The sequence below is a fragment of the Geotrypetes seraphini genome, chromosome 11, assembly GCF_902459505.1.
Source record: "Geotrypetes seraphini chromosome 11, aGeoSer1.1, whole genome shotgun sequence".
Lineage (NCBI taxonomy): Eukaryota > Metazoa > Chordata > Amphibia > Gymnophiona > Dermophiidae > Geotrypetes > Geotrypetes seraphini.
The window spans coordinates 31,201,353-31,222,057 of NC_047094.1; the positions used below are offsets into that span (position 1 = coordinate 31,201,353).

A 20,705-nucleotide genomic window follows, 5' to 3' on the forward strand; every position below is an offset into this window, starting at 1 on the left:
CCTCCCCAAGGCCTGCATGTTCCCCCCTTCTTTGCAGCGTCTTCCAGCTTCCCCCCTGGCCTCCCGGTCTTAGTTTCAGCTAATTACTGCAACCTGCAAAGAGGATCGATGGTGCTGATCGCGGCAAAGGGAACGTGCTGCTGAGGATGACGGCAGCCTGCAAGGATCGCTACAGCACCGGCAATCCTCTCTGCAGCTGCGATAATTATCTGAAGGTAAGAGCGAGAGGCCGGGGAAGGGAGTGGGAGGATGCTGCAAAGAGCGGGCAACACTAGTACAGACCACAGGCTGCAAAATAGTACCTGGCAAGTTTGAGACCACTGTATTAGCTGTATGTCTATAGTTACTAGTACATTTGGTTTTCTTCTAGCATGGGAAGCAAGACCAGAGGCAACAACGCACTGCATAATAATGTTATGTAAGCTGCATTCCAGTCTTCTAGTAGAAATCCTGCACATACCTTTCGGTAGATGGCACCAATGATGGCTGTTTTCAGTCTCATGCCAGTAACAAAGCAGATAAGGAAATATTTATGAAGAATCAGTGTCTGCAAGCAGGCACAGATGAACAGCAGTGCTGTGTAAAAGTAACCATGCCAGTTGGGAGTATTTTTGTCATGCACAAACTTAATTAACAACCTGTAAAGAAATGACATACACCATTGAAAAATCAAGAATGCGCAGCTATTAAATACATTTATAGATTGACAGTTTCTAGAATTTTCCTTTCTTAATGTTTGCTTTAATGGATGAGGCAGAGCTGAGGTCCTCAAAGTTGGTACTTGAGGGCAACAGGCCAGTCAGGTTTCCATGTTAAATATGAATGAGATCTATTTACATATTCAGCCTCCGCTGTTTGCTATCATGGCCTTATGCATATACATTGTGGATATCTTAAAAACTCAACTGGGATATGGTCCTTGAGGACATTTGGAGACTTCTGCAGTAAAGCATTCAACAAAAGGAGTATATAAAATTTTAACCCTCTAATTGGCTGCTTTACGTAACTTTATGTTGAATAAGCAGCAGGCATTTGGAGATGCAGATCTCCCATAAGAGCCATAGAAACACATGTTGCTTCTGAGCAACAATGCCAAATAAAGGGTTAAACTATCATAATTACAAAAGAACTAAAATTCTTCTTTTGCCTTGCTCTTGTTCTCTTACCAAGGAAAAATTTCTTCTTACTTGCAAAATTCCTTTTTTCACGTCCTACCAAGACCAGCCCAGAACAAATGGGTTATGGTTCTCAATTATCGGATAGAGACAGAGAACCTGAGTTTTACTACTTGAAAAGTCAGAGGATGAAAATTGTTGAAGATGTGATTGACAAGAAGTTGGCCTTTATTTTTAACTGGTTTTCGTGCCTGAGGGATGAATTCTATTTTTCATCTGAGAGCCTGTATTCCACCTGAGAGTTTACAAGTTTACATTATTAGGATGACATTATTTGCAGTGCTATCAGGTTCATATTTTAACTTACTAACATCTCTTTCCCTTTTTTTCCCCCCTACCTTCTGTTTCTTGCCCTAATTGTTTTTTATATCCAATTTTGTAGTTCTCCCTTCCTATCCCTTTGTCCAAGTATGTCAATATGTCTATTTTTCATTCTTAAATGTGTTGGTTGTTGTGAAGCAACCCACTAATTTTAACTGTAAACCACCTAGAAACTACATTTAGGCGATTTATCAAATTTTAAATAAACTTGGAAACTTGCACTACCAGTTAACATGATTCGATTATATCATTTAATAGACATCCTTTGGAGAAGCACTCACTTCCTGATGGAGCCCTGAGAAAAAGAAAGAGACTCCCTTAAACACACATACACATGAGAGGGTAGGGGCATGAACACAGTGGCAGACGGGAAAAGAACAATTTGATGTGCCTAGAATAACACGGTGGCAAAGTGAAGACCTGTGCATAGCTGCTGTACTTATTAAATGTTTACAGTGCAGTAGCTTTAGGTTATTTTAAAGGGGGAGGAAGAGGTGGATGGCAACTGGTCACCCTGTCAAGATCTGAATGCTGGGATGCTTTTTCTCCTCCGACGCCTTTAACAACTGAGATCTGAATGTTGAGATGCTTTTTCTCCTCCGACGCCTTTAACAACTGAGATCTGAAAGCTGGGATGCTTTTTCTCCTCCGACGCCTTTAACAACTGAGATCTGAAAGCTGGGATGCTTTTTCTCCTCCGACGCCTTTAACAACTGAGATCTGAATGTTGAGATGCTTTTTCTCCTCCGACGCCTTTAACAACTGAGATCTGAATGCTGGGATGCTTTTTCTCCTCCGACGCCTTTAACAACCAAGATCTGAATGCTGGGATGCTTTTTCTCCTCCGACGCCTTTAACAACCGAGATCTGAATGTTGAGATGCTTTTTCTCCTCCGACGCCTTTAACAACTGAGATCTGAAAGCTGGGATGCTTTTTCTCCTCCGACGCCTTTTACAACCAAGATCTGAATGCTGAGATGCTTTTTCTCCTCTGATGCTTTTAACAATCAAGATCTGAATGCTGAGATGCTTTTTCTCCTCTGACGCCTTTAACAACCGAGATCTGAATGCTGGGATGCTTTTTCTCCTCCAACGCCTTTAACAACCAAGATCTGAAAGCTGGGATGTTTTTTCTCTTCCAACGCCTTTAACAACCAATGCTCAAAACCAACAGTGTGCACATAATTTATATGCTGTTAATGTTGCTCACTAGTTACTAAAAAGACTGGTGTCTCTCCAGTGCTATAGGCTCTACAGCACCAGAGTTTTGTGCATCTGCCTCTAGGAGTCACTGCACAGGAAAAGGATCTAGGTGTTATCGTTGAGGATACGTTGAAATCCTCTGCTCAGTATGCAGTGGCAGCAAAGAAAGCAAATAGAATATTAGGAATTATTAGAAAAGGAATGGAAAACAAACATGAGAATATTATATTTCTTTTGTATCATTCCATGGTGCGACCGCACCTCGAATATTGTATGCAATTCTAGTCACAGCATCTCAAAAATGTTATAGCAGAAAAGTTACAGAGAAGGGCAGCAAAAATGGTAACAGGGTTGGGACTTCCCTATGAGAAAAGGCTAAAGCGGCTAGGGCTCTTCAGCTTGGAGAAGAGCCAGATCAAAGGAGATATGATAGAGTACCAAGTGGAGTGAAACAGGTAGACATGAATCGTTTGTTTACTGTTTTCAAAAATACTAGGATTAGGAGGCACACAATGAAGATAATAAATACTAAATATAAAACAAAGCCTGAGAAAATATCTCTTCACTCAATGTGTAATTAAACTCTGGAATTTGTTGCTGAAGAATATGGTAAAAGCAGTTAGCTTAGCAGAGTTTAAAAAAAGGTTTTAATAACTTCCTAAAAGAGAAGTCCATAAGCCATTATTAAGATGGATGTGGGGAAAACCACTGCTTATTCCTAGCATAAGCAGCATAAAATATATTTTACTCTTTGATATCTTTCCATGTACTTGTGACCTGGGTTGGCCACTATTGGAAATAGGATACTAGGCTCAACGGACTTGCAGTCTATCCCAGTTTGGAAGCTCAAGTTCTTAACTTCGAACTGGGATGTCTTACCTTTCACCAGCACACTTTTATATTCATCAACATGTTTGTGCTTTAAATAATTATTTAAAGTGGAACATGTGAATTTTTTAGACCTTCATCATGAGAAATTAAAGCCTTGCTTAGCTTTGTTTGATCTTTGATTTCTCATGATGTAGGTTACTCAAAAAAATACACAAGCTCCACTTAAAATAAAGTAGGTTTTATGTTTTTTAAGCATATACCGTATTTTTTGCACTATAAGATACAGCTGACCATAAGAATCACCCTAGATTTAGAGGAGGAAAACAAGAAAAAAAAAAATCCCTTTCTGAACCAAATTGTGTAATAATATATACAGGTTCTGCACTCAGTCCCCCTCACTCCCCGACAGGCTCTGTACCCAACCCCACACTCCTTGCCAGGCTCTGCACCCAGCCCCCTTCCCTACCAGGCTATGTAACCAGCCCCTCTCCCTTCCAGGCTCTGCACTCTGTCCCCCTGCCCTGCCAGACTATGTAGCCAGCCTCTCTCCCTGCCAGGCTCTGCACCCTGTCCCCCCCACCCTGCTCTGTCCACCCTCTGGTGGTCTAGTGGTAGACCAGGACAGGGTACAGGGCAGGTCTAAGTGGTAGGCAGTCCCTGCCCCCAGCTCCCCAAGCATCTTTAAATTCTGGTGGTCCAGCGGTGTATCGGCAGGAGCAAGCTTTCTGCACTCTTGCCCCTCCCTCTCTGGGTGACTGCCTTCTCATTATCTCGGGGCCAGCAGTGCACAAGGCAGAAACAAGCTTTTTGCGCTCCAGCCTGGGCCCACACCACTCCCTGAATGGCTGACATCAGTTCTCACGGGTCAATTAGTTCAATCTGCCATCATTTACTAACAGATAAACCCATAGAGCAGAGAGAAAATAAAAAAATATTGCCTTACTTTAAAATTTCTGGACCTGCAAACATCAGAATATCATGAATAGCTTTAAACAGGAAGCTCATGAGAAAGTATGGTCCAAAGGTTTTGTATAACACTTTGAAGAGTGAAGGGTCCACATCTTTGTGAGGTTGTTTCACAATCAGAGCTTCAGCTTCTTCCACCGGTTCATGATTTGGAGTGCTGGATTTCACTTGTTTTTTGGGTGAATATACCATTTTCAAAGGTTCCCTGAAACATCAGTTCAAATATTTAAGCTTACTAAAAATAAAGCACCCCATCAAAATTGTTATTATACAATAGATTGACTGGAATTCTTTGTACTCTCATTACCTGCCACAGATGATACATTTTATTCGAACTGATTTGTACATTAAGTAGCATGTCCCTCCTTGTGAAAATGCAAACTGTAGAGGCTAAGCTGTATAGCTAAGAGACTAACACCCTGCATTCAAATCAACCATCTTTACAATAATAAAATGCAAATATGTAAATCATAACAAACATAGTGGGTCTTTCACAAAGTCATGGTAGCAATGCAGCTGCAGTAAAATGCACCCAAAACCTGTAGGAATTGAATGGGCTTCAGTGCATTAACCATGGCAGCATCGCTATCCTGGCTTTGTAAAGAGGCCCATAATCAAGCAAACATGGTTCATAGACAAAACCGCGGAAGACAAAGGCGCGCGCCGACAACTGAGCGCAAGACGGAGGCGCACGCCGAAGAAAATGACAGTTTTTAGGGGCTCCGACAGGGGGTTTTGTTGGGGAGCCCCCCCACTTTACTTAATACAGATCGCGGCGGCGTTGTGGGTGGTTTGGGGGGTTGTAACCCCCCTCATTATACTGTAAACTTAACTTTTCCCTGTTTTTAGGGAAAAAGTGAAGTTTTCAGTAAAATGTGGGGGGTTACAACCCCCCAAACCCCCACAACACCCCCACAACGCGGCGCGATCTGTATAAAGTAAAGTGGGGGGGCTCCCCAACAAAACCCCCCGTTGGAGCCCCTAAAAACAGTTATTTTCTTCGGCGCGCGCCTCCGCGCTGCGCTCAGTTGTCAGCACGCGCCTTTGTCTTCCGTGGTTTTGACCTGACACCAGCAAACACAGCATTAAAAAATGCTTCCCTGAGGGTCCTGATATTCTTTGGTACATTTTCAAGTACAGTATTTCCGTCTCACTGCGGCTTTTATCTCCATGACATAAGTGGAAAGAAAGCCTACTCTAGGACATTTATAGGAACAGCATCATTTTACCAGTTCAAGTCAGGACTTACTTTTTTGTCTTGGCGTATTCCTTCGCCCAGTTTCTGGATAAAACTGGTACCACCTCTGCAGATGTGTCAACTTTATTTAAAGACCACAAGTCTTTTGCTTCCAATGGTCGTTTATAGCCTTGAATCATAGTCCTGTATCAGACGCACAAGTATCAGACAAAGCAATGACAAAACTTAAAGTAACCTTCTCTATTTTTTTTTTTTCAGCTGGAAACCCAAAGGAGTAAAACTGGCTTCTGCTGCTTTGCAATGCTATGAACCTTTATTTGCAACTATGAATTCCTCCCCTATCTTGTCCTCTTCCAAACTCATCAACCTTATCTGTCATTTAAACAATAATCTTGGCGAGGAGTCATGTACCTTTGGAATCCTTTAATCAAGGTTCTAAGGGCTCCTTTTACAAAGGTGCGCTAGCGTTTTTAGCACATGTATTGATTAGCGGGCGCTAGCCGAAATGCGCGTTAGGGCCCTAATGCACCTTTGTAAAAGGAGCCCTAAGTATGGCTATTAGGTGTCCCCACTGTACAATAACTGGGACTCTTTCCCCTTCCCTCTCCACTAAAGGCTTGAGTGCCACCTCTGCAGCACCAGACACAAGAAATAGATTCCCAGGTTAAATCTTCCGTTCCAACCCTGGTCTTCTATATGACATTGTGCCAGCACATCACTGCCACTGCGATACCATATCATTCTGAATTGTTTAGGGAATATTGCAAATCTGCCAATTAGAACTTCAATTTTCACGTACACATAATTTGGGAAAGGGAGAGAGTGGCTTCAGTGTGGTACTGAAACAGAACTTTGAATTTTAAACTATTCATAACAATGATTACAATGTATTCCTCTCCTTCCTGAATTTGCCCATCATGTTGCAATCAGCAAATCTACTGGCACATATCCCATCACCTCCTACCTGCTCACCACCCCAAAAAAAAAAAAAAATATTGCAAAAAAAATAAGCAAAAATTTGGCAGATTGCAAGATGATCATACACTCTTAGTCAAATGTACTTCTTTATTGATCTTAAAGGCATAAAGGAAGTACATAGTGAGTATTTATTTAAAAGATTTATCAACCGTCTATTCCTAAGCGGCATTACAGAGGTTACATTTATAAAAATAAAACATACAAAACTTATACAAATATCTTGAATTACAAATTAATAAGAACACCTTAAAACCAAGATTTCATAGATCCTCACAGTACCAATTATACATATAAAATAAGGAAAGATTTCAAAAAGGATGTTTTGACGGAAGTATATTCACTTCTTACCTCGTGATCCACCAGAATGTGATTTTGGAAAGGAACGTTGCACTAGACTCTGGACATGGATTCTATGCAATAAAAAAATATTTTGTAAAAAAACACAAACCACCACATTAAACATTCAAAATCATTTAAATACATACCCACAAATTTGAGAATACCCAATTTCTCTCTTTAGCTATGTTTACATTTTATAGCTTCATACGTTTTGAAATCTGCTTCAGGGGAATTTTCAGGTTCACTAATGCTAGCACAATCAGCTGCTGGTTCAAAAAATATAAATCTGATCCCCTCAGCAGCCAATTGTGGCAGGGTTAGTGAGCCTGCAAAGTCCCTGAAGCAGATTCCAAAATGGGGCACCTTGTCAATCGCTTGATTAGAAAATGCTAGTATTTTCCAACAACTGTAATCTCATATGAACATTTTTATGTGGGATCATAGGTTCATAGACAACCCCGCGAATGACAAAGGCGCGCGCCGACAACTGAGCGCAAGACGGAGGCGCGCACCGAAGAAAATTACAGTTTTTAGGGGCTCAGTTTTTAGGGTTTTGTTGGGGAGCCCCCCCAGTTTACTTAATAGAGATCGCGCCGGCGTTGTGGGGGGTTTGGAGGGTTGTAACCCTCCACATTTTACTGTAAACTTAACTTTTTCCCTAAAAACAGGGGAAAAGTTAAGTTTTCAGTAAAATGTGGGGGTTACAACCCCCCACACCCCCCACAACGCGGCGCGATCTCTATTAAGTAAAGTGGGGGGTTCCCCCCCATGCCCTCCCCCGGAGCCGTAAAAACAGTAATTTTCTGCAGCGCGCGCCTCCACGCTGCGCTCAATTGTCTGCGCGTGCCTTTGTCCCGGCGCGCTTTTGACCTGACATCGGGATCATATTATGTGAACATTTTTGACTAAACACGAGTTCAGGGATACTAAATATATTGCCCTGGTTGGATTAGAGACCAATGATGTAACATCATTTAACACTGCTTTGAGCCAACATGAGCTCTATATTATTGCATGTTTGGAGCATTTTAGCTGTGACAGTTGAGCTGCAGCAAACAATTACCGAAGATCTCTTTTCCAACAATAAAGCACAGTTACTTACCGTAACAGGTGTTATCCAGGGACAGCAGGCAGATATTCTTGACTGATGGGTGACGGCACCGACGGAGCCCCGGTACGGACAATTTTAGAGTGATTGCACTCTAAGAACTTGGAAAGTTCTAGCAGGCCGCACCGCGCACGCGCGAGTGCCTTCCCACCCGACGGAGGCGCGCGGTCCCCAGTTAGAATAAGCCAGCTAAGAAGCTAACCCGGGGAGGTGGGTGGGACGCAAGAATATCTGCCTGCTGTCCCTGGATAACACCTGTTACGGTAAGTAACTGTGCTTTATCCCAGGACAAGCAGGCAGCATATTCTTGACTGATGGGTGACCTCCAAGCTAACAAAAAGAGGGATGGAGGGAAGGTTGGCCATTAAGAAAACAAATTTTGCAAAACAGATTGGCCGAAGTGTCCATCCCGTCTGGAGAAAGCATCCAGACAATAATGAGATGTAAAAGTATGAACTGAGGACCAAGTAGCAGCCTTGCAGATTTCCTCAATAGGAGTGGAACGGAGGAAAGCTACAGATGCTGCCATAGCTCGAACTTTATGGGCCGTGACAGAACCTTCCAGTGATAGTCCGGTCTGAGCATAACAGAATCAAATGCATGCTGCCAGCCAATTAGACAACGTACGTTTAGAAACAGGACGCCCCAATTTATTCGGATCAAAGGATAGAAAGAGTTGGGGAGATGATCTATGGGGCTTAGTACGCTCTAAATAGTAAGCTAGAGCCCGCTTATAGTCCAAAGTATGCAGAGCCTGTTCTCCAGAATGAGAGTGAGGTTTTGGAAAGAAGACAGGCAGAACAATGGATTGGTTGAGATGGAATTCAGAGACAACCTTAGGGAGAAACTTTGGATGTGTACGCAGAACCACCTTGTCATGATGAAAGACTGTAAAAGGTGGATCAGAAACTAGTGCGTGGAGCTCACTGACCCTCCTGGCAGAGGTGAGAGCAATAAGGAAGAGAACCTTCCAAGTGAGAAACTTGAAAGAAGCCGTGGCCAAAGGTTCAAACGGAGGCTTCATTAAGGCGGAGAGAACCACATTAAGATCCCAGATTACAGGGGGAGGTTTAAGAGGTGGTTTCACATTAAAAAGACCTCGCATAAATCTGGAGACCAAGGGATGAGCTGAAAGGAGTTTTCCATGGACTGGTTCATGAAAAGCAGCAATAGCACTGAGGTGGACTCTGATGGAGGTAGACTTGAGACCAGAGTCGGACAAAGAAAGAAGATAATCCAACAAAATCTCCACTGCCAGGGAAGTGGGATTATGATGATGGATAAGACACCAGGAAGAAAATCGGGTCCACTTCTGATGGTAGCACTGCAAAGTGGCCGGTTTTCTAGAAGCATCCAGAATGGAACGAACTGGCTGAGACAGAAGAGAATCATGTGAAGTCAGCCCGAGAGATACCAAGCTGTCAGGTGCAGAAACTGGAGGTTGGGATGCAGAAGGGTCTCCTGATGCTGCGTAAGCAGAGAAGGAAACAGTGGAAGAAGAATAGGTTCCCTGGAACTGAGCTGAAGTAGAAGGGAGAACCAATGTTGCCTGGGCCACCGTGGAGCAATCAGAATCATGGTGGCTCGTTCCCTCTTGATCTTGAACAAGGTTCGTAACATGAGAGGCAGAGGAGGGAAAGCATAAAGGAACAGATTGGACCAATCCAGAAGAAATGCATCTGCTGCCAGACGTTGGGGAGTGTAGAGTCTGGAGCAGAAGAGGGGCAGCTGGTGATTGTGAGGAGCTGCAAAAAGGTCTATCTGAGGAGTGCCCCACTGAGTGAAGATGGACTGTAGAGTCAAAGGATCGAGTGTCCACTCGTGAGGTTGGAGAATTCTGCTGAGCTTGTCCGCTAAAGAATTCTGCTCTCCCTGAATGTAGACAGCCTTCAGGAACAATTGGTGATCTGTGGCCCAAGCCCAAATCTTCTGGGCTTCCTGGCACAAGAGGCGAGAGCCTGTCCCACCCTGTTTGTTGATGTAGTACATTGCAACTTGATTGTCTGTGCATAGCAGAAGGACCTGAGGAAAGAGAAGATGTTGGAAGGCCTTGAGGGCATAAAACATCGCTTTGAGTTCCAGGAAATTGATGTGATGCTTCATTTCCTGGGCTGTCCAAAGGCCTTGAGTTTGGAACTCGTTCAAATGAGCTCCCCAGGCATAAGGGGAGGCATCGGTGGTGATGACAAGTTGATGAGGAGGTAGATGGAACAGAAGACCTCTGGAGAGATTTGAGGATATCAACCACCATTGTAGAGACTGACACAGAGATGATGTCACAGATATGTGTCGTGAGCAAGGATCCGTCGCTTGGGACCACTGGGTAGCTAGGGTCCATTGAGGAGTGCGCAGGTGAAAACGTGCAAAGGGTGTGACATGGACTGTAGAGGCCATGTGACCCAAGAGTATCATCATTTGCTTGGCAGAGATGGAACATTGTGGAAGTACCTGCTGACATAGAGATTGAAGAGTTTGAAGATGGTTGGACGGCAGGAACGCTCTCATCAGGACTGTGTCCAGCACCGCTCCAATGAATTGAAGTCTCTGAGTGGGGATGAGATGAGATTTGGGTAGATTGATCTCGAACCCCAGAAGTCGAAGAAACAGGATGGTTTGGTTGGTGGCCTGGAGTACTGTCTGAGAAGAATTGGCCTTTATCAACCAATCGTCCAGGTAAGGAAACACCTGAAGGTGGTGAGAGCGTAGAAAAGCAGCTACCACAATCAGACATTTGGTGAACACTCTTGGAGAGGAGGCAAGACCGAAGGGTAGCACCTTGTATTGGTAATGACGATGGTTGATCATGAAGCGGAGATACTGTCTGGAGGCCAGATTGACCGGAATGTGAGTATATGCTTCTTTGAGATCTAGGGAGCATAGCCAGTCGCCGTGATTGAGAAGAGGATAAAGAGTGGCTAAAGAAAGCATCCTGAATTTCTCTGTGACCAAACATTTGTTGAGATCGCGAAGATCTAGGATGGGTCTGAGATCTCCTGTTTTTTTGGGGACCAGAAAATAACGGGAGTAGAATCCCTGCCCCTTTTGATCTAGAGGAACTTCCTCTATGGCGTTCAGAAGAAGGAGGGATTGAACCTCTTGAAGAAGGAGGGAAGACTGAGGAGTGTTCAAAGCAGACTCTCTTGGCAGACTTTGGGCAGGAAGAGTCTGGAAATTGAGAGAGTAGCCGTGGCGGATGATGTTGAGGACCCACTGATCCGAGGTGATGATTTCCCAACGGCTTATGAAATGAGTAAGGCGTCCTCCTATGAGCTGTGGGAGGTGGACAGAAGGAGGAAGACTGGCTACGTCCTGGAGAACCAAGTCAAAAGGGTTGAGTGGATTTTTGTGAAGGAGGAGGTTTCACTTGTTGTTGCGGCTGTGCAGGTCTAGCAGCCTGCCTTTGCTGTTGCCTCTAACGCCTGGGTTGTTGCTGGGCCTGTGGTAAAGGACGAGCCACAAATCTACGTTGATAGGCCGACTGCTGGCGAAAAGGCCTGGTAGGTGGGGTCTTTTTCTTTGTCTTAAGGAGAGTGTCCCATCGAGTCTCATGAGCTGAGAGTTTTTGAGTAGTGGAGTCCATGGATTCTCCAAACAGCTCATCCCCTAAGCAAGGTGCATTGGCCAGTCAATCTTGGTGATTGACGTTGAGTTCTGAAACTCTAAGCCATGCCAGCCTCCACATGGCCACCGACATAGCCGTGGCCCTAGAGGTCAGCTCAAATGTGTCATAGATTGATCTGACCATGAACTTGCGCAGTTGTAAGAGCGATGCAGAAGTCTGGCGAAAGGTGGATCTCTTACGATCAGGGAGGTATTTCTCAAAAGATGACAAAGTCTGAATGAGATGCTTGAGGTAGAATGAAAAATGGAAAGCATAGTTCCCTGATCTGTTTGCCAGCATCGCATTTTGATACAACCTCTTGCCAAACTTATCCATGGCCTTACCTTCTCTGCCAGGAGGGACAGAAGCGTACACACTAGCCCCCGTGGATTTCTTTAGAGTGGATTCCACCAACAATGATTCATGAGGGAGTTGTGGTTTGTCAAAGCCCGGAATAGGTATGACCTTATATAAGGAGTCCAGTTTGCGGGGAGCTCCTGGGATGGTCAAGGGTGTCTCTGATTTTTGTAAAAAGTCTCTCGCAAAATATCATGGAGAGGCAGTTTGAGAAATTCCCTTGGAGGCTGGTCAAAGTCCAGTGCATCGAGAAATGCCTTGGACTTTTTGGATTCAGCCTCCAAGGGAATAGAGAGAGAGTCGCACATCTCTTTGAGAAAAGAGGTGAAAGAAGTTGCATCAGGTTTGGAGGATGGATCTAAACCAGAAGGATCCTCGTCCCCTGACGAACACTCTCCCTCAGAGAGGAAAGGTGCCTCTGAATCACCCCACAGATCAGGGTCCCTCACTTGAAAGCTAAGGTCCCGTGACTCCAGTGTGGAGGGTTCTAGGTGTCGAGTTTTGTGAGTCAACTTACCAGACCTCTGAGAAACGGTAACGGGAGATGTCATCGGGCGTGCCGGTGCCGAAGTTTGCACTGCCTGGTGTAAAGACCTCGGTTCCGGAGCTAAAACTGGCATGGATACCGAGGAAGCTGTTTGTACCGGTACTGACAAAGTGGATGCCGATAAAAGAGGCTGTTCCACTGCCGGTACCGGTAGCTCAGACCGGACCGGGACTGGAAGGCTCGGTGTCAGAAGAGCAGGCAGGAGCTGCTGCAATTGCTCTTTGAGCTGTACTTGCAGGACGGCGGCAATTCGCTCGTCCAGCGAAGGCACCGGTACCGCTTTTTTCTTCTGCGGTACCTTTGGTGCCGCTCTACACTCCGAAGAGGAACCCGAGGTCGAAGGGCTAACCTCAATCGGAGCGGAGCGCTTCCGCGGGCGCCTCGAGGTCGGCAGGATTGGGCTCGCTGCCACTGAGTCCGGAGGACGCTCCAGCGGGGAAGGCTTCTTAGCCGGCTTACCTGAGGGATGCGATGCCGGCACAGTGTCGCGCAGCGTCGATGAGGTAGGTGCCGACTGCGTCGGGGCCGAAGTCGAGACCGGTGCCGCCGAATCCGACATCTCGGTACCAAATAAAAGTTGCTGTTGGATCTGGCGGTTTTTTTAACGTTCTCTTTTTTAGAGTGGCACAGCGGGTGCAGGTGGACGCCCGATGGTCAGGACCCAGGCACTATAAGCACCAGTTGTGCGGGTCAGTGAGGGAAATGGGCCTTGCGCACCGCTGGCACTTCTTAAAACCGGGTTGGGGGGGCATGAACGTGAAAACGGCTTCTGCCAAATCGAAGGCCGAGGCCTCGATGGTGGCAGCAGGCCCCGCCGGGGTGAACCCGAAAAAGAGAGGAAAAAAAAAGAGAATTTTTTTTTTTTTATATTATAAAAAAAAAGAAAAGAAAAAAGGGAAATACAAATTCCGAAAAGGTTTACGCGAGCGGGAAGGCGAATGAGAAAAAAGTTTTCAACAGCCGTTGAAAGTGCGTCTTCTTAGCGCCGCGGAAACTAAGAAACTGGGGACCGCGCGCCTCCGTCGGGTGGGAAGGCACTCGCGCGTGCGCGGTGCGGCCTGCTAGAACTTTCCAAGTTCTTAGAGTGCACTCACTCTAAAATTGTCCGTACCGGGGCTCCGTCGGTGCCGTCACCCATCAGTCAAGAATATGCTGCCTGCTTGTCCTGGGATAATATTAAGTTTAATTATATAGCATTTAATAGTTCCTCCTCTTAGAAATATTTGAACATTTATAGGAAAAAGACATCATGAAGCTTTCACAAGGGGTACTAGGAGATGAAAAATGTTTAGCACACAATAGCAGAACATGCTAAAAGCGAAAAGAAAGACAAGACAGTAGCAAGGAAAAGGAAAAGATTTTAAAAATAATGTATTATTCAATGCAACATCACAAACATTTGGAGGATAGTAAGATTCTGCCAAGCAAGTCTGGCTCGCAAAAGGACAAATCAGATTAGTCTTGGTTATGCCATACTCTAAGGGCTCCTTTTACTAAGCTGCGATAGCGTTTTTAGCGCGTGCTAAACCTGAACTACGCAGCTAGAACTAACGCCAGTTCAATGCTGGCGTTAGCATCTAGCGTGTGCGGCATTTTAGCGCACGCTATTCCTCGTGTTAATGCCCTAATGCAGCTTAGTAAAAGGAGCCCTAAGTATTTATAGTTGCATTTATGGTAATAGTTTGTGTAATTAAAAAACAGACGAGGGCAGGTTCAACCTGTCCACTTAATCCAAGAGGATGGTGGCACACAAGACAACACCCTACATGAGATGTGAAGAGGCCATGTAGAACAAGCAAAGCTTGAAATAGACAACTTATATTACTGCACAGCAATAGCAAAATAACAAAATACCAGCGCAATACAATACATTATTAGGACAATGAGGTAAACCTGGAGATATGCAAATTAAATTCTAGCAATAGCAATAATAGGATAGTGTTAGTTATGTGATAAAAGCAAAAGACTGTGGAGTGCCGCAGGGTTCAGTGCTTGGACCCGTCCGTGCTCTTCAACATATTTATAAACGACCTGGAAATTGGTATGACGAGCGAGGTGATTAAATTTACAGACGATATGAAGTTATTCAGAGTTGTGAAGACGCAGAAGGACTGCGAGGACCTGCAACACTCGAGAAATGGGCAGCGACATGGCAAATGAGGTTTAACGTGGATAAGTGTAAGGTGATGCATGTCGGTAACAAAAACCTTATACACGAATACAGGATGTCCAGGAAAGAGACTTGTATCCTAACTGGTTGTTTCGTTTAATAATTCTATGCTTCCGTCATGCAATGTATCTTATTTTAATTTGTATTTTTACTGTATGGTCGGTTCTTATTTGTTGTAATCTGCTTAGAACCATTCTTTTAAATTGCATTTTTCTTTTAAATCATATTTTCTACTGTAGGACCAATTCTTATTTATTGTATTTTGTTTTAAATTGTTTTTTCCTTTTAAAATTACTCTCCACTGTATGACTTGTGCTTATTTGTTGTAAACCGCCTAGAACCATTTTTTGGTTAGGAGGTATATAAAAATAAAATTATTATTATTATGATGATCGACAAATCGATGAAGCCGTCCATGCAATGCGCGGCGGCAGCAAAAAGGGCAAACAGAATGCTAGGAATAATTAAGATCGGAGAAGGTTATCAGGCCGCTGTACCGGGCCATGGTACGCCCTCACCTGGAATACTGCATCCATCACTGGTCGCCTTACATGAAGAAAGACACAGTACTACTTGAAAGGGTCCAGAGAAGAGCGATTAAAATGGTTAAGGGGCTGGAGGAGTTGTCGTACAGTGAGAGATTGGAGAAACTGGGCCTCTTCTCCCTTGAAAAGAGGAGACAGAGGGGACATGATCGAAACATTCAAGATAATGAAGGGAATAGACTTAGTAGATAAAGACAAGTTGTTCATCCTCTCCAAGGTAGAGAGAACGAGAGGGCACGCTCTAAAGTTAAAAGGGGATAGATTCCGTACAAACGTAAGGAAGTTCTTCTTCATCCAGAGAGTGGTAGAAAACTGGAACGCTCTTCCGGAGGCTGTTATAAAGGAAAACACCCTCCAGGGATTTAAGACAAAGTTAGACAAGTTCCTGCTGAGCCAGAACGTACGCAGGTAAGACTAGTCTCAGTTAGGGCACTGGTCTTTGACCTAAGGGCCGCCGTGTGAGCGGATTGCTGGGCACGATGGACCACTGGTCTGACTCAGCAGTGGCAATTCTTATGTTCTAAAAGAATGAACAGAAATAAATACAAATATAAAAGTCCACATCTATAGTCCTACCAGACCCTCCACGGTCTGTGTTTCAGAGAACACGCCTTCTTCAGGAGTCCAGTTGGATACAATGGTCTCAGTAAACAAATGTAGACTAAAAATAGTAAAAGTGTCTTTAAACAATGCTCCTAATGTCTGTGAATACGAACAGAGTGGCGCCAAAAACGCTAGTTAGTTAGGTATACACATTAAAAAGCAGAACTTCTTAGAAATCACCTGCTGATCTTCTGAGATCCATCAAGTGAGCCTAAGCACACTATTTAGGAATTTTTAATTTATGCATTTTCCTGGTTTGATTGCTTTTTTTTTTATAGGAAATATTGGAGGGAAACCCTGAGCCATATAGCGATTCCCACATAGCAAATGTGACGCAGCCCATTCAATTCCTAGGAGCTGCATCATATTTGCTGTGCAGGACTTTGCTATCTCAGCTTTGTAAAAGAGGTCCCATGATTCTTAACTTTAATATTACTGAATAGTGAGAACAGTCTTGTTACTAAAAAGCATACTGGAAAGAGATGCATGACTAGCATGACTCAGCACAAACACAGAATATCTGGTAGCTTTTCACAATGCTATTTATGAAATAAAGTTATTTGGGATCAGCAAGAAATTTAGGGTCACTTACCAGGTCATTAACCCTTTCAGAGAACAAGGGAGGCTGATCTGGGAAACAGGACAATAAAAGCTCTATCAACACCAAAGTAAAATAAATAAAGAATGTGGTGTAACGAAACACATCAATATCAGCACCCTAGAAACAAAAAAAAAAAAAAAAAAAAAAGTGAATCAGCTTAGATGTTGCAATATTTTCTTTTAATATTTTTAGACTGCCTACAGCACATTCTTCTTGGCAAATGGCCAGTAAACAAAGCTATGATCATTGCAAATTAGATTGTCTAGTTACATGTACACAATTTTTTTTGGTCATAAGGAAAGATCATTCGTGTTTAAAATGTGCAAACTGAGCTGGCCTGGTGGCTCATTTGGCAACTTCTGTGCATTACTAAGTAAAAATTCACCATGGTTCTGATGCTCACAAGCTTCCATGGCAGTAAAAGTCGTTAAAGCACTCTTACTGGCACGGAAAGCTGCCCTGCTGATACACAAAAAGATTCTCCGTGGCTGCTAACGATCATTGTCACAGCCCCCAAGAATCCTATGTTGTTGCATTACAAGGAGCTAATTAGTATTCTCATGAGCACTCCGTGTAATGCACAGGAAGGAATGCTCAGTTTTACCGTGCAAACCTTTATGGCAGGGTCTGAGCTGTTGTAGCCTTAATGAGCTCCCTCCCGCAAAACCATTCAGGAAGCCGCTTAGTGCTGACACCGAGCAACAGCGCCAAAGCACACTCCTGCTCAGTACCGCTCAGTGGCTGAAGCCAAACTTGCGGTAGCGACCAACTGAATTAGCAGCAGGGCAGGAGTGCAAAAAGGTTGCTCCTGCCCGCTACACCTCTGGACCATTAGGAATTCCAGCAGCAGAGGAGATACTATGAACAGGGCAGGGAGGGAGGACTGGGTGCAGAGCCTGGCGGAGACCTGCAATAAGTCAGTGGGGCAGGAGTGCAGAAAGCTTGCTCATGCCCGCTACACCGCTGGACCACCAGGGATTCCAGCGGCAGAGGAGGTATGATTAATGTGACCATATGTCCTGTTTTGATCGGGACCGTCCCATTTTTAGATCGCCTGTCCCGTTGTCCCCACGCAGTTTTGGGACACCTAATGTCCCATTTTTATAAAGAGCTTCCCGAAGCTGTGCATGGGGACAACAGGACAGGTGATCGTGGAGCCCAGGATTTCTCCCTGCTTCCCCAACGCAGACGCAGCAATAGATCAGGTGTGTGCAGCGACTGCACAAACCTCCCCACCCCCACGTCAATTCTGACATCAGAGAGGAAGTTCTGGGCCAGCCAACTGCTGCCTGGCTGGCCCAGAACTTCCTCTCTGACGTCAGAATTGACATGGGGGGGAGGGAAGGCTTGTGCAGTCATTGCACGCACTTGGTCTGTTGCTGCGGGGAAAGGAAGAAAGAAAGAGGGGCAGGGAAAGAGAAAGAAAGAAATGAAAGAAAAAAAGAAAGGATGCACAGTCAGAAGGTAGTGCAACCAGAGACTCACCAGCCAACAAAGATAGGAAAAATTATTTTATTTTCAGTTTAGTGATCAAAATGTGTCAGTTTTGAGCATTTAAATCTGCTATTTATATTTTGCACTATATTTAATGGGTTCTGGGGGGGTGTTCTGGGATCCGGGGGAGGGCTGGGGGGTCCTGTCCCGTTTTAAGGGGGAAAAAAATGATCACATTAGGTATGATGGACAAGGCAGGAAGGGGGGACAGGGTGGAGAGCCTGGGAGGGAGGGAAGGGGGCTGGGTGCAGTACCTGGCAGGGAGGGGGCTGGGTGCGAGCCTTGCAGGATAGGGCACTTGAATATTAAGCCGCCCGACTTATATTCAAGTCAACCATTTTTCCTCCTTTGGGGGGGAATGGAGGTCTCGACTTATATTCAGATTGACTTATATTCAAATATATACGGTACTTGTTTCTCCATAGCATTCAAGTCTACTTCATATATATTAATTTCAGATAATCGAAAGCATTTTTAATCATTGCCTCAAAAATAATCCAAATACAAGTGATGATGAAAACATATCTGAAGCATAAAGATGCCACCTCTTCGTTCACAATGAAAATACAAAATGCCTCCCCATTCCATTACAATAATGTTAAAACTCCCCGCCAAACACACACATAAAAAAACCTTAACCTCCATAGTTCTGTTTATCAGAGTTTAAAGCTAGAAATAAAGAGAGGAAAACAAGCTCAAACAACTAAATTAGTGCACCCTAAAAAGGTGCTACTATGATGTCATCCTACAGACATCCTGAAAATCCTACTAGACAGTATTTCTCCAGATTTTCCGGAAACACACCTTATGGGTAAAACATTCTTTGGTGGGGGGATGCAGATTTGAAAGCTGCCCTCAAATAGCTCAAGGGTAAATTTGAACCAATATTAAAAAATTGTTAAAAACAGCAAAGATGAGCAGGGATGACGTATCTGCTAACAAAGCTTTCAAGAATACTAAGATCACATCCTCTGGCAGTGCCACGATACTGCGTTCTCACACAGTGGGAAATCCTGTGGATAGACATGGCATTCGACCTCCTGGTTTTTCTCCCCACCACTCAAAAAAAAATGCAGACAGTTCATAAGTCCCTCAAAATACTGTATATAAATCTAGAACAAACAGGCACCGACAGCCTTTCCCCAAATGAAAAATGCTACTTACGCTATTTAAGGCGTGCAAAACTTTGGACCTGAAAGTTGCAATGGCACATAGTAATGCTATGAACCAAAAGATCAGCATAATTCCTGAAGACTGTACGCCTTTCATTCTTTCATACTGAATAAGAAACGTAGCGAGCAACTGTAGAGAAATAAGGACACAATAACTACAATCTGCATTAGATAATGTCCCTGTCATACAACCAGAACATTTTCTTTTTTAATTGATAACAGAGAGCTAAACATTCTGCACAATACATCTGGTATTCCTAATCATTTCTATGGTGCTACTAGACATATGCAACACAGTATATCAAAATATAGAAGAGACAGTTCCTGCTCCAAAGAGCTTACAATCTAGTCAGGACAGACAAACTGGATAAGAAGGAGCATTGTATACCCCCCAGAACTGCTTAAAACAATGTATTAGAGTTCATGAAATGCTATTTCCTAAGTACCACAAAAAGGCAGAAATAGTCAAGGGTTGATTGGGGGGGGGGGGTTTGCAAGGAGCACTCTTAGTGATTTCACTTTAGCAATTATTTAAAAGTTTGTTATAAGCAGTCTTTATTTTTCACTGCTCACTGTCACTTTATTTATGCACACGTGAGGTTTTCAATGATGGTGTGCGGATAGAGGCTCTTTGCTCCTGCTTGGTCAGCTTCTGTGGTGGAGGTTTGTTCCTCCTGTCCCAGATTCCCCACACTGAGAATGCCCCGTTTCACTCAATATATTATTTATTGTTAGTTTTATTGGCAATAGTGATCTCCTTTGAGTGCTTCTTGTGACCCTTGACTATTTCTGCCTTTTTGTGGTACCTTTTAAGTTTTGTTTGGCAGTTTCTTTTTTGGAGTTTTTTGTGTGTATTTCCTAAGTACAGCATATTAAAAATTCAAATTTACACAATTCAAAAGAAAAAGCAATTTATAAACAATGGTCATTTTTATAAATACAAATTTAGGAAACAAATTTGTACAGTATAAGTAACGTGCACTCCAGATAGCTGGAAATTGCTTAATTTTGGAACAGACTACACTCCTGGGCCCCGATGCATTAAAGGTTTACTTGTAAGTAAGACTGGTTTTAACCAGTCTCACTTGAAAGGAAACTCTCCTGCTGATGCACAAAGGGGTTCTCCATGAACGTCCATAGCAGCCACCGAGAATCTTATGCTAATGCATTACAAGGAGCTCATTAGTATTCTAATGAGCACTTTGTGGAATGCACAGCAGGGTTTCCCATGGAAACTTTACTGGACAAGGTCTGAGCTATTGCAGTCTTTTTTTTTAATAATTTTTATTGAGGTAGCAGCCATCACCATTCATGGTTGAGCGTTACTGCCGTCATCTCAAGCCTGCCTGTTTTGTTATTTAATTCTGTTGTGTTGTTGCAGTCTTTCTTGCCTGTCAGTGTCTGAACACTGTTTGGCTCAGGCACTGACAGGAAAGTAAGGCTATGACAGCCCACCCTAGCTATAAAGGTCCCGACAGCCATTTAATTTTTTTTTT

At 43.9% G+C, this 20,705-nt stretch overlaps 1 protein-coding gene across 2 annotated transcripts in view; it reads right to left on the reverse strand.

Moving 5' to 3' along the window:
* The window catches only part of LOC117369099 (multidrug resistance-associated protein 1-like), a 201,235-nt gene that overhangs the window by 119,861 nt on the left and 60,669 nt on the right, over window positions 1–20,705 (reverse strand). For both annotated transcript variants that reach the window (XM_033963097.1, XM_033963096.1), the window contains exons 4-9: window positions 19,202–19,339; window positions 16,535–16,660; window positions 7,021–7,082; window positions 5,746–5,877; window positions 4,474–4,701; window positions 461–638 (exon numbers count right to left, since the gene is read on the reverse strand). In XM_033963097.1, the coding sequence (XP_033818988.1) occupies window positions 461–638; window positions 4,474–4,701; window positions 5,746–5,877; window positions 7,021–7,082; window positions 16,535–16,660; window positions 19,202–19,339 (864 nt within the window). The remainder of the gene's footprint in view (window positions 1–460; window positions 639–4,473; window positions 4,702–5,745; window positions 5,878–7,020; window positions 7,083–16,534; window positions 16,661–19,201; window positions 19,340–20,705) is intronic.